The following is a 15,446-nucleotide window of genomic DNA, read 5'->3' as shown; positions in this document are numbered from 1 at the left end:
TGCAAAGTCGGCTGTAATTGCTATGCAACTAATGATCAAATTATATTGTAATCATTGAACCATTAAAAAAATAGCATACGCAGAAAAATTAGAAAAAACTTAACTATAATTTTCAATCAAAACATATTAAGATTCAGCCTTCAGATTATTCAATTAAATAATGTTTACTGGTTAAAAAAAAATAATTTTTTAACAATTTTAAAAACTGAATTGTTTTGTTTAAAAACTTTTTAACAACCAATGCTGTCCTTTTAGAATTTATAATAATAGACTATTCCAGTAAAATCAAATCAAAAGTAATATTTTTCTTTATATAGACATGGCCTATATTAATAAGAAGATTTTAATTCGGAAAAAAATTCTTTAAATAAAAATTTTACTAAACATAAGAAAATTACAAAAATTAGCCATGAATATAATTTTGATTAAATTCTAAGTTAATAAATGTATTATTAGAAACATTAAAATTAATATATAAACTAATAATTCAGTTTCTACATCAATTTCTCTATTTCTTTTGAATGTTGTTTTAAAAACTAAAACAATAATAACCAGTATTATTGAGCTTACTGTTGTTGTGTGCAACTCAAAACAAGTAATGGAAAAATTCATGATTTTTGTTCTTTCCAAATAATTTTTTGTAAAAGAAAACACCTTACAAAATTTTTTTTTAAATGGATACTGTAAAGCCCTTAATGGCATATGAAAACATCTTGTAATAGAAGCAACAGAATTTTAGCCATTAAACTGATAGTTAATATGTAGCAATGTAATGTTAGTTTTAAGTAACAGTAGTAAGGCTTAATTTCTAAATAATTTTCACATGAATATGCCTTCTGAATGAGTATTCTCTATTGCAGATAAACTATTGTTGCAACCTTTCTCTTTGTTCAACACTTTCTGCTATTGCAAGGATACTAATACTGAAAAACCATTTAAATATACTGTTCTCATTTAGTTATTTAAGACTAAAAACATATAAATGAAAAATTCTGGAATTTTAATTCATTATTTTCTTGCAGATGATTTTAACATTTCAAAATATCCATGCTATATAAAGATTATTATTATTAAAGTTATTCATAAAATTGCTTAAAATGAAAAAGTGTGCAATATGATGCTGGCATAGCATCATATTGCACACTTTGCATAGCATCATAGTTTTTAAATGTCAATATTTACAGACCACTCAGAATCAGAAATGTTTATTTCTAAAATAAAAAATTATTATTCATTTTATTAATATTATTACAACTGATCTCGTCAATAAATATAAAACATTGTTACTAAACCATCTTCATAACTGAGAAATTAAGGAAAAAAACAAACAAACCTGGAAAGCGATTCCAACATTTCGCCCATACTGGAAAGCCATTTCTTGTAAAGTTTCATCAGCTCCACACAACACAGCTGCCTTTAAATAAGATTTTCAAATCAGAAAATTACAAAGATCACGAAACTAATGTTAAAGTAATACATAAAAAAATTACTTTAAAACAAACTTGGAACAAATTAAACACAGCTTTTATGTTCCAAACTTCTCAAGAACTGCAAGAAGGACATAATTTTACTGGAATAGTTTTCCCCCTCCATTAAAATAAATTTTCCACCTCATTTTCACAAAAACTTCAGCAATACATACAGTGCTTTCCCACTTTCCTTAAATACAATTTCTTTCTTGTATTCCATTTAAATTTCAGAATTTATCTTTAAATATATCATTTAATTTAAAGATTATCAGGGAAAAACAGTATTAATGTTAAACTCAATGTTCTTTTCTAATAAATATGTTAAAACAAAAGTATGCAATGTAACTGATAAATTAAACGACTAGATTAGAGTTGAAATACCAGTAAAGAAATAAAACTATTAATTTTTTGTAAAACACATCAGTACATTTCAAAATGTCCACTAATTCTTATCAGAATTTTAAAAAAAAGCCACAAGACAGAAAATGATACCCACTTAAGAAATAAAAAGTATTCACGTGTCTAAGGGATAACAGAACATCAAATTTGAACCATCATTTTAATGATGTGTTTTCTTTCAATTTTTTTTTATAGGAAGATCGGTAGAGTTTCAGTAATTTTATATTCTTAAAAATTAAATTTCAAAGTATTTTTATTCTTGTAAATGCCAGTTGAAAGTTTAAAAAGTAATTCATTCAGTAATTTATAATCTAGATCATCACACTACATAAATTAATGTTTGCTAATTAAAACAATTAATATTTTGTAAACCACCAAGAAATAAGAACTAGAAATAATTAGAAAATAAAACAATTTTGAAGCTTTTAATTATCATTCATATTTTAACATTTTTTTAAATCAATGTAATGATAGTTATAGCAGATATTTTATGTAGAAAAAAATTATTTTAGAAAAAGTCTACAAAATATAATATGAAAATAATAAAATCTTTCCAAACATAAACAAAAACTAATATATTTCTCAATCAACTTCTCTTTAACACTGTTTAAGAAAATGAGTGTGAATTAACAGATTTGTTTCCAGCAGAAAAAAATGCAAGGATTTTAAATAATTAAAATAAGGCAAATATATTAGAATATGGGATTTTTTTTTTATTTTTGCCCAGAAACTACAAAAATGCAATTATCAACTAAACAAAATTCAAAATTTATAAAGGTTAAAGTATAGTTTGGTCCAATTTCATGGAAAAAAAGAAAAAAAAGAATACAAAATGTTTTTTTTAAAGCAAAATACTAAATTGCAAATTCAATGAATTAATTCATAAATAAATCCAGTTTCTTATTCTGAGTAGTCACATGGCAAAGTAAAACTCATGCATGAGAGATATGAGACTAACTGGACAAAACACAGCTACTGAATAAATGATTTCAAAACTAAAAAGAGCAGACATTACTTAAGAAATTATCTGTACTTTTAGTAGCATTAATATAAATAAAAGATTGATGGCACAAGGAAAATTATTGGCTCAAAATACGTGAAATGGATCCAATGGATTAATATCATTGACAATTAAATTATTATTAAAGATATCTTATGAAGTGTGGGCAGATTGAATATGAAAAGAAATTTCAGAGTGCTATTTTAATTGATATTTTCAAAGATACACAAAATAATATGGGATATCAAAGTTACCATGCCATGCTAAAATTGATGAAGATTTTCCAAAAAATAATAAATTTGAAGATCTTATTTAAAAATAATTATAATGAGTTATCATATAGAAATTGCTAACATGCATACAATAAAAAACAAACAATCTAAGAATGCTTTAATAATTTTTAACTTAGAAAAAAATATATACTTTTAAAATGATGCACTTACTGCTTTACAAGTGTAAGCTGTGAGACTCGCTGTCTTTTTAAAAGTCTTTTTAAGATAATGATTAAACCTTTCTGTTTCATCTTCAGTTGAACTCATCTGCATAAATTCTCCCTGAACCAGATCTAAAAGCACCTAAAATGAGAACAGAAAAATTATACTATTAGACTTGAAGCTTATAATATATTGCTGACATCGGTATTCTGTTATATAAGCAAAAACAATAACTTAAAATTGGGACAAAACAAAGTTCCAGAATAAGCATAACTAAATTGAAATGTCAAATGTCTCCTAATCACAATTTTAAATGTGACATTCAGCCTAATAGAAAAGTTCAATGGCCCTTCATTGAGAGAGAGAGAGAGAGAGAGATAGAGAGAGAGAGAGAGAGATAGAGATAGAGATAGATAGAGAGAGAGAGAGAGATAATAAAAATAAGATAATTAAAAATAACTGTTATTTTTAAGGTTTTACAAATCACACTTAGACAGAAACAAAAAAAAAAAAAAAAAAAAACATTTATTGAATTGATCTCAAAATTATAAAAATAATTAAAGTATTCTAATAATGGTTAATCTTCTGTTAAATGTATTTTATGAATATCAAATTCCTACCTGAGCTAAAAGATGAACAACATCTTCATTATCTAACTGAGCAAGTATTCGTGCAGCTTGAGCTAAAATAAAATCTCCAGCTAAAATAGCCTGAAAAATAAAATACAAAATAAAGGAGAAGGAAAATAAGTGAAAAGTAAACTTATTTTTAATAATTTTTTAAAAAATTATAATTTTAGAAAACTTTAGAAATTCAGCAACTGTTAAATATTTAAGATTGATATAAATTAAACTCCCAACTTGGATTACGGACAAAGCTATCATTTTTAAGAAATAGCTTAGAATTTCTTTTATAATTATATTTAGAAACATCAGGAACTTTTAACATGAAGAACTTATGAATTTAAATATAACAGATAAAATAATTTATTTATCTTAATATTGAAATACATTTATTATGAAATAAGTAAATCAATATGTTAAATTGCTGAATGTAATAAAAAGCATAATGATATAAACTTGTAAATAAGTTTTATAACTATTTTATTTGAAATAATTTCCATTTTTGAAAGAATATTAGGAACAAAATTTGTTCAAAATTCAACTTACACATGATGATGTTTTTAAGGAACAATATGTTACAAACTAAAAGTAATTATCTGCAATTACATGTTTAAATTGATACAACTCAAATTCTAAATTAAATGTAATAAAATAAATGTGCACATTTCCTTATGTAATGAAATAAGCACTTCATTTTAACATGTCTCTAAAAGCATCTAAATTGAACAAAGAAACAAATAATACTGTAATGTAATGATCAATCCAATAAAACGGATATGTACCTAAATATGTTTTATTTTTAAGGTTAAGAATAAGCACTCTATTTCTTGATACATTTTCTAACATATTTATACATAGATAATAACACCCTAATGTAGAAAAATACTGGAAATAATAAATCAAGATGCACATAATATTGTGACAATAATGCAGTATCAAACTAATAATTGCTAAATACAAAAGTAAATAAATACAAAGTAAAAGTTTAAAAAAAAAGCATAATGAAAAAATTAGTTTTACCTTTCTTTGGCCCCATAAAACATTCACACTAGATTTTCCTCTGCGAGTGTCCGATGTATCAATTACATCATCGTGCACTAAACTAGCTGTGTGTATCATTTCAGAGATAATGGCCATGCGATGTTGGGTATCTAATAATCTAAAGTAACAATAAGAAAATTTTTAACATGAAATCTAGATAATATTACAGATTTCACATGGAAATCACAAACTGTAACATCAAGAATAAAGGAAAAACATTATAGAAATGGAAATGTTTCCAAGTATTTTAAATTCCATATAAGAAGCTAAAAATATATCAGATTTCACTCTAATAATTAAATATATAAACAAACAACAACAACAACAAAAAACACTTGCTGAATGCAAAACAAATTAAAACTATTATAAGATCTCAATATTAAATTTTTCAAATTAATAATGAACATGAGAAGATAAACAAATCCCAATCAAGCCAAAGGCCAAGGAATGGGGGGGGGGGAAGGGAGGATAAGTTAATAATAAATAAACCAATTCATTTAGAAGACGGGTTTGACATATGCAGAATTTTTGGGACATAAATCTATAATAAAGACATTTGCAAGAATTAATTCAAAGGACAAAAAGCAAATTTATCCTGGGAAATACTTAAAATTTCTAATTGGTAATGTTTCCCAAAGCATTATTGAGTATGTTCTATTTTAAAGTAGCAAACTAATAGATATTTTTTCTAAATAAAATAAAGTGGGAATGGGAGTTTAAACTTAAATAAAAAATTCAGAAGCGACGGATTTGTTCAGATGTTCTCAATTCAAAATTTGAAATATACAACGAGTTTCCTTTAACTATAGTAAGCAAAAAGAGTCTAGAATATCACACACACACAATCAATTTTGCTAAGCAAAACCATTGCAAAGTATATTAGTTAGTTATTATTTGTTTTATATAACCTCAATTGAATCATCAACTTACACACAATATTTACATGAAAATTTGTAAAATAACAGATTCCAATATTATTAAAAACTATGCATTACATGAATAGAGAGTGAAACAATAAGATAAATTTATTTAAATTGACTTTTACGAGGATAAAATTTCCGTGCAGTGAGATTTTCGAAATGTGTATTCATATAACATGGAAGTTTTTTAAAATTATATTACACAGAAATATACTGTCATTTGCATAAGATTGTTTCATTAGTAAAAAGTTTTGAAAGGAAAAAAATTGGAAGAAAACTTGCATTACCTAAGAAATAAATATTTTTTAGTTCCATTCTAAAACACAGAAGTTAATTTTTTTTAAAAAATTATTTTCAAGTCGTTCAAAATACTTGTAATATTTGTTATTGTTGACAATACTGAAAATGCTACATGGGACATCATTATTCAAGCTGAATAATCCATAATATAATTCAATATATTTAAAAGTATTTGATATTACTTTTAATATTGAATTATATTATGGATATTACTTTTAAATGCATAATGATCCCTTTTAAACATTTGAATGAGATATTCAAGGAAATAAAACTACAGCTAAAAAGTGAAGTTATTTAATTTCAGCACGCTCTTCACATAGCCTTAATATATGTAGAAACAAATATCAGGTATGTCACTAGTGATGAGGTAGCTGGTAGCAGTTTTACTTATTGATAATTATAGATTGTCACTGACCGAAAGTATAGCTAAACTGTATACAGAAGCATGGTTAAAAAATTATATAAAAATAATATTTAAATAAATATTTACTTTGTGGGCATAAAATTATTTACAAAATGCTTATGAATATCCTTACCTACTGCATTCAAATATATGATAATTTAGAGCTCTGGCCATAAGTACAACCATTACAGGACGGAATGCTTTTCCATGACCATCAAAGTAGTAACTTGATATCTGCCCTAGATGATTACTTTGTGTTGATAGCTCCTGGAGAATAAAATGAATATCAAAATATAAACATAAAATCAAAAGTTCTATTTAATTATAAACAACAAAAGATGATATTTTAGTTCATGCACATTAAATTTTTATGTGTAGAATTTTAATTCATAAGATATGAAATTTTTTTATATCTTGATAGCGTTTAAAAGTAATACTTTAATCATACTTATATTTTAGTGATATGATCATTTTCCCTGATGTTCACAAGAAATGAGGAATGTTACTATGACAAAAAAAAAGCATTAGATAGTAGCTGGAGATATAAATAATTTTTTAAATTATTAATCAAAATAATTTGTTCCACTTAAACATTTGTTTCCATCTTCTTTGAGATTATACTGTACCAAAGATTATCCAATGATGCAAAATAATATCAGACTAGTTATTAGTAAATTAATTTGGAATATAAAGTTAGCAATATGCTTGGTGCATTTAACCACATTAAAGCAACTTATACATTAACAGAATCAGGATTAGTCATATCAACCTTTATATTCAATATTATCCAACGGAAAAATAGTCGTTTATTTTCTAATTTAAAAATTTATTTTTGTATAAAATTATAGTTATTATTATGGATTATGTAAAACAAATTATATAACATTGATATAGTTGAAAAAAATAAACTTGTATAAAAGATATATAAAAATTTCAAGATTTGTAATATCAAAAATATAGCTGTATATAGATTAATCAAAATTATATCTATTAGTATAATTTATACCTTTTGTTATTTTTCAATCCAGTAGTATCATGTAACATTGTAACATGGGATTATTTACCTTCCATACTGAATACAACACAAGGAATATCATTTAATTCTACAGAAGTAATTGTAGAGAAAATGTGAACAAAATAATAAAAAGTGAAACTACCTGCCTACCTTCCTAATGTCAGAATAGAGGTTTATTAAATCAGGCTCTGCTAGTTTAAAAGGATCTATTTCAGGTTGGATTGTACCAGGCACATGGGCTGCAGGAGTTTGGTGGACTACGGAACAAGTTGAAAACTGCTTTAGTCTTGGAATGGATTGTCTTGTACACCTTCCTATGTGCCTGTAAAGGCGCCATCTGTGTATAAATAAAATATTTGCCTGAAAAAAAGAAAATACGGTATAAGCAAGTGCAATGCTGAATGAATACATGATATTTAGAAAACATTACAAATAAAACTTGGAAGTCTTTTCATATGTATCACAACAAGTTGGCCATTTTCCTGACTTTTTTTCAGATGTATCTAACATCCTAGGAATGGTGTTGCTTTATATTGTTTTCTTCATTTATTGCATAATATGTCTTTAACTATATGTGAAAAATTATTCTTCTCTTAAATCAATGCAAAATAAAATTTATTACTAAGAAAATATAAACAAAAACATCATTTTTCCTTATTGAATTTTAGATAAGCTTCCATTATGTACAGCACTCCTCCTTTTTTGTAAAAATATTAATCACACTAGAAGATGCATGCCCATTTAGACCGACTTTTAGAGAATTTGTCATAACTGTTTGTCCGATTTAATCACAAAAGATACACATTGGCAAAGTACTTAAGAATGAGCCGGTGTCCTGGCCTAGGAGTGGCACGTCTTATCCGTGATCTGGCATCCCAGGTTCGAGTCTTGGTTCGACCATGGTTGTTCTTTACCCTGTGTTCTATCTATGAGGTGTGTGAAAGCCCCCCCCCCCCCCCCTGTAAAAAGGGGTTGTGCAAGCGAGTGTGTGAGTGTCATCTTCATACGAGCTGGAACTCAGACTTCTACCCTCGGGTACTCAAGGGCCTTTACCCTCAAAAGCTACTGCACTATCTCGGCTTAAATCGCTGACAGCTTGCCAGCGGGCTTGTCTATGACAAGTGCCATAAGTATCAACAACTTAAGAATGAAATTATTTGTTTTTTCTTTTCTTCCCTGACCAAACTGAAGAGTCACCTGGTATTAGCTGACCCATAACATACAGAATCACCTAATATTTAACCCATAACATACAGAAAGAAGTACAAAATTGGTCCTTATCATTCATTTCGTTCCTTTATTGCATAAAAAGAAAAAAAGTTTTAGAAGTACAAAATTTTATTAATACTGATAAAAATAATTTAATTAACACATATAAGAGAGAATTTTAGTATTTTTATAGCAAAGTGTATTGTTTACAGAATTACTAGTAAATTTAAAAACTAAGAAAATAGGAAATAATTAAAATAAACATTATACTTTTTAGTGCACAAATAAAAGAATACTTGTAAAAACCCAGTTTATTAAACTTACTTAAGATCTAAATTGAACAATATGTTCAATTTAGTTTTAATACTGCACGGGAGGATTTCATTTAGGTAATGAACATTAGTTGAAATCGTTGTTAAAAAGGTTTCGACACAAATATAATCATCAATTTTGTAAACTCTTCTCAAAAGAATTAACATAATATAATAAACAGTTTATTTAGGTTATTTTTTTAAAAATATTACATTAAAAACATTTAAGTTTTATTTTACAATATATTATATTCTAAAAAACAGAATTATCAAAGCATTTACAAAAATTTTGTTTTCAAATCATTTAATAAAATGAAATTAAGTAGATAATAATTAATTGCCAAAAGAATTTTTTTTTTCCTTCTTAAAGATATAGTCTACTATATTTTGTAGCAGCAAGTGTAGAGGAAAAGCACGTAGTGCAATATTAATATCAAGCACAATTAATCACCATTTTTTTCGATACTTCAAGTTTTTCTGGCCCAATGTCTGTATTTTATTTTCGAATAACAAAAATGGATAAACACTTAAGATTGGTAGTATAATTTTTTATCTGTTAATTAATATTAATTATGTTTATTAATATTAATTATGTTTATGTTTATAATTAATTTATAATTATGTTTATTATAATACTGAATCAACCGGTAGAATTAACGTTTAATTCCACCGGTTTAAACCAGAATGCATGCGAACCATTTCACCAGCATGCTTATAAAAAGGGCTTCATGGTAATGAATATGAACGAAAATATTTAAAGTACACATAGCAATTTTATATACCAGTATATAAAACATACTCGGTATCCATAATTCTTTGGATACTTAAAGGCTTAAGACTAAAGCCTAAAGCAGCTATTTTTAGAAAAATATTTTTTATTATCTTTTTTACATCCGTATCTCTCAGGCAACATTTTGCGAAATTCATTCATCTTACAATTTATCTTATCAATGAAGTTTATCGTATTTTTATTGTAAGGACCTGATACTACTGTAACAACAAGCTCTTCAAATAAAGTACAAATGCGTCCAATAAAAAAACATTGGAAAAGTGTACCAGAGTAGTTATGAATCAGACATGAGCAAAATCTTTACATAATATTAATGCTTTTTTATGTTATTATTCTTAACATTTTAATGCGAAAATTTTTATCACAATAGAAACAGAATAAAGACTTAGGTTTTTATAGAAATATCTTTAGATATAATAAATAATTTGCAATTTCATAATTATTTCAATACCTATTCAGATATAATGTTCGAATAATTCCGAACAAAGTGAATATCATTCAAATGCAATGCTATAACAGTAACAAGCAAGAGCAAATTCGTGAGAATCGCGAGATGTAACAGAAAATACAGGGTGGGCAAGAAGTCAGTACAAACTTTAAAAATTTATAAAACCCGGAAAATTAAGCGAAAAAAAAAACGATTTGCAATTTTAGCATCGATAAGTCGTGAATTTTTTTTAAATAAGAAAAACAGCCAACATGCGTTTCTTACATAACTGAAGAAAAGACAAGCAAATAGCAAAAATATCAAATAATTTATTATAGCAATAATGTCCCACATATCCATCACCACAGGTGATAGAACATTGCCGGCGTGTCACAAATCCGGTATCTTCAGATTGCAGCATGTCCTGCTGTATACATGACAGTTCTAGGCGGATTACATTCTTCAATTCCGAACTGATTGGATGGACGGAATCGATACTCCCGGGATTTTAAATTTCCTCATAGCCAAAAGTCTCCTGGCGTCAGATCTACAGACGAGGAGGCCATGGAAATTTGCAACGTCTGCTAATGATTCTCTCTACTCCGAATGTCTGTATCAGGAATTCCTTGATTGGAGTAGCAGGGTGACTTGTTGCTTCATCTTGAATAAACGTAACAGTAGAAGGCGCTCTTTTTCACGTAAACATGGAACAATCTTTTCGCGAAGAAGCGCTAAATAACATTGAGCATTTATTTTCACCGTTTTTCACCCATTTACTGGAAACTATGTTTCAAAGAAGGATCATGATAGGATTCTATTCCTTCCTGATAGAACTTTTCTATCATGAAGGAACCTATGGACTCACACCACACTGTGACTTTGGGGGAATGCAGTGGTTTCTCAGTGTACATTCGTGGATTTGACGTTGCCCAGATGTGACAGTTATGTGTACTAACGTCGCCATGGAGCGGAAAGTCGCCATGGAGCGGAAACTGAGTTTCATTTGTCTACAAAATTTAAAGACCCTGGAGAGATCTTGTTTAATTTTGGAGAGATCCCACCTCGCAACTTCTCTCTCTACGGTATCCGACAGATAAAAGCTCACGACAAGACAGCTATTCTGAATCAAGAGCATAAGTATTTATAATCGCTTGTCTCATTTGCATATTTCCAAATGAGTCGTTCGTACCAGCGCTCTCTGTCTGCTGTTTTTAAAATTTTTTTTTTTTATCTTAAAAAAAATCCCAAGACCTGTCAATGCTAAACCTGCAAACTGTTTTTTTTGTTTTGCTTATTTTTTCGAGTTTTATGAATTTTTAAATTTTTTACGAACTTTTTGCCTACCCTGTAAATCAGTTTTTCCTCAATGGAAAGAGCAGCTTGGGTGTTATAAGTTGAATTATCCTCCAATGAAACAATAAATATAAAAAGAAACATATTACTCATGAATATCGTAAGCTCTGATATTAAAAAAGTTATTTTTAACAATAAATTTTTAACAATGTTAAACCCTCGCCATGCTTACTTTTGTGAAAATGAAATATACAAAGAGTACTTGAAAAAATTGGAACTCAAGATTTTGATAAAGTTCCAAGTTTCAGATATTCTTGAATCCAAAAAAATACATTTTTGGAATTATGTCTGTCTGTCGCTTCGTCTGCAAACACGATAATTAAAAAATGCTTCGAGTCAGATAGATAAAATTTGGTATGCAGTCTTTATAACGATTTTTCAAATTTTGAATGAAATCTACACAAGAAGCTTGTCTATTGGTTTGTTAGTTCGAATACAAGTGAGCACGATAACTACAAAACAAATAGAGCTAGATGAATGAAATTTGGTGCACAGTTTTAGCATCTAAATTGCAGATCCGAATCAAATTTTGAACGAAATCGTCAAAGGGTTGACCGCTTGTTATTCTATACATGCATGTAAACCATGATAATTCAAAAACCCAATGACTTATATAAATGGAATTCGGTATATGACTTTGCACTCGGATGGCTCCACTCAGGCACAATTGAAGACGGTATATCATTTTGACGTTTTATTTATTTATTCTTTCATTTTGATGGTCAAAAAATACCTACAGAGTGGTAAGAAGATGTAGATTAATTTTTGTAGGAATTTCAACTTAAAACAATTTAATATATATATATATATATATATATATATATATATATATATATATATATATTGAATTTGTTAGGCTGGATGGGCGGATTATTACACTGTCCATCCAGCCAACACTTTTGAATAAAATGTTCCAAAAATAATCCAATCCTTTTCCTATCTGATGTAATTTTATTAATAACATCTTAGCCACGTTTTGCGTTAAAAAACGAACTATAATGTCGTAAATTACAGTATTTAAATAATGAATATATCAAAAATAAAGTCAAAATATGCATAAAATCATTAACTGGAAGATTCCGTATTTTAAGAAATTTCCAACTGCATCAACAGTTCTTGTTCATTTTTAAAAATGAATATTGAATTTACATTAAATACATTCAATAACAAATAATAATAATTAAACATTAGAATATCTTAGATATAAGGAACACAATACAGTGGTATTGCATTTCTGAAAACTTTTACAGGAGCTAAAATTTAATGACAAACGCTGGAATTTAATGTCTCTACGAAAACCCTTACATCGTGAACGGGCAATGGTAAGCATATGTACCACTCTTGAATATAAATGATATTTAACTATAGATTTAATGTATTTTTGAGCTTTTAAGGTAGCTCAATCGAATTTTAAACATCTTATTGCCCTATTTATTTTACTATATTTTTTTTCAGCCCTCATAAAAAAAATTGCAGGCGGTAAGAATGCATATCGGATAACTATAAGGGGTTAATGGTTATTCTAATAAAGCGAAATAGTATATTTAAAAATTTTCCTTGATAAGTCACGTAAGAACAGCCCGCAACACAAAGAAAACTCCATGACACATATCCTAAACTCACATCCGTCTTTTCGCGGAAGATAAATTTATATTCTCGGTGCAATTTTAAACTTCTTTTTCGCCTACTTCTTCCCAGAATAAAAAAAAAGGTGAAAAAAGACTTGTCAAAACATCTTTGAACGGCCGACCCAGAGAGTTGGGTTGCCACATTTTCCCAGCCCAAGTTCAAGGCCATTACGGAGAACAAACGTGACACAACTCTACAAACGAACTACAAAAGCGTTCGTACCGTTTCAAATTGCTTTACCCTCGGACTGGATGAAATTGTTATTTATTGTAATATCACCACAGGTGGATCGGCAAGAAATTCCCAGAATGTTCAGCGACATCATCGCTTTAGGCTCCAGCAAGTATCATTTCGTGTCAAAAATATTTTTGTCGTTAGTATCAATACCAGGGGATGAACTTATCGTTTGCTAGGTCAGATCTTGGTCTTGGTCTATATTAGTTCAAATGAACGCGATTTAGGCAATTGTTGTTGGATATACTGTCCTATCCAAAATACATTAGGTACACTTTTGATACACAAAAGTGTACCTAACACTTTTGCAACATAAATTACTGAACGCGCTGTCAACATCAATGAATACAAATAATGGTTTGGGCGTTTTGTTAGCTTTCTTGGATTTTTCCGTTATTACTTAATTTGATTTTTAAACTTTTCCATAATGCTTATTCACTATATGTATTGCTACTCATTATCATGGACATCTGATTTGGTTAGCAAGATATTCATTTTTCATTTCAGATGTCTAAATCCCAAATGGCTTTTTAAATGCAGCCCGAGACTGAACATTCCATCCTATTCCTCTGACGCATCTCAGAAACATCTAGTCGAAGGAAAATTATTATTCCTTTAAAGGTGTAATATTCAGCGTCTAAAGCATAAATTATTTACAATCCAATGCCTTTTCGCACAGCTTTTTAAATTGCTTAATGTCACCATAATACAAATGATCAAGATTTTTGAAACTGACAGAGTCGGCAAATTTTAAGATTAACAATACAGAATTCATCAAATTTGCTTGAATGTATTTATGTAATTTGTCTATTACAGTTCAATTTTTTCTACTATATTTTTCTTTTCTAGTCAATATATTCATCACAATATTTAAACATTTAAAAAAGATGGAAAACTGGGAAACGGTAATAAGTTGGTTAATTTCTAATTAATTGAATGTTTAATTCATTTTTCATCTTTGAATAATTCTTAAATAAAAAAAAATGTGCAAAATTTGGTTAAATTGGTCTTGGTTGTCATGGAGCACATGAGAAACATACATATATAGCTACAATCATTTATATTTAAGACTATATTGAGTATTGGATGACATTTTGAAAAGCTATATTAAGATTCGAGGCAGATGATTTTTTAAATTTCTGCCAATCAGTTAAGAGTTCAAATTTTCAAAGATGACAATTTTTCAAGACAATTCACCTGAAATAGCCTATATGACATGCGCCAATCCATTTAAATACGACTGTACCTTTTTTTTTTTTTTTCCCCGCAGCATGTTTCCAACAGACGTATGTCTTGTCGCTCTGCTTATATTATGGTAATCGGTGGATTCCGAAATTAAATTATAATACAACTAGCTGGTTTGTCAAGATATTGTTTTTGTGTTTCATTTCAATTAAATCTTTTATGCGTTAGTTGATGATTGTGATTTATCTCAACGAAGTACTCGCAGCACTATAATGCTATTAAAAATGAAAATATATCGATAATCTATCACCACACAATACACTTATTCTATCGCATGAAATTTCTTTTCCTTATTTTGCATGCAAATAATACATATAAGAAGAATATTTTTTCCTTAACCTTCAAAAGGAAAGAAAATTCGGCAATTAAATATTTGATGAAACAATGAAAACAGTTTGAATTTCATTGTTCAAAATAATTCCAAAACCTCTATATATGTAAAATGCTAAAGTATGTGGCACATAAATCGTTCTTATTACATAAGAAGACCGAATGGCAACGGTCAAACGCAAACAACGGTCAAAACGCTTCGCTAATTAATAAAGCTGAAAAATATTATTAGAAATGTTTTGGATAAGACTCATTTAAAACTCTATTCACACAGAGGAAAGAAGATGTAAAAGAAATCAGAAAATAGGCATCAA

General features: G+C 28.0%; 1 protein-coding gene across 1 annotated transcript in view; it reads right to left on the bottom strand.

Annotated features, from left to right (window-relative positions):
- Positions 1-15,446, bottom strand: part of LOC129976608 (all trans-polyprenyl-diphosphate synthase PDSS1-like) — a 44,857-nt gene that overhangs the window by 5,304 nt on the left and 24,107 nt on the right. The window contains exons 2-7 of the mRNA XM_056090256.1: positions 7,755-7,964; positions 6,723-6,856; positions 4,946-5,084; positions 3,923-4,012; positions 3,312-3,443; positions 1,334-1,414 (exon numbers count right to left, since the gene is read on the bottom strand). Coding sequence (XP_055946231.1) covers positions 1,334-1,414; positions 3,312-3,443; positions 3,923-4,012; positions 4,946-5,084; positions 6,723-6,856; positions 7,755-7,964 — 786 coding nt within the window. The remainder of the gene's footprint in view (positions 1-1,333; positions 1,415-3,311; positions 3,444-3,922; positions 4,013-4,945; positions 5,085-6,722; positions 6,857-7,754; positions 7,965-15,446) is intronic.

Source organism: Argiope bruennichi, chromosome 7 (genome assembly GCF_947563725.1).
Source record: "Argiope bruennichi chromosome 7, qqArgBrue1.1, whole genome shotgun sequence".
NCBI classification, from domain to species: domain Eukaryota; kingdom Metazoa; phylum Arthropoda; class Arachnida; order Araneae; family Araneidae; genus Argiope; species Argiope bruennichi.
This window is presented reverse-complemented; position numbering and strand designations above follow the sequence as displayed.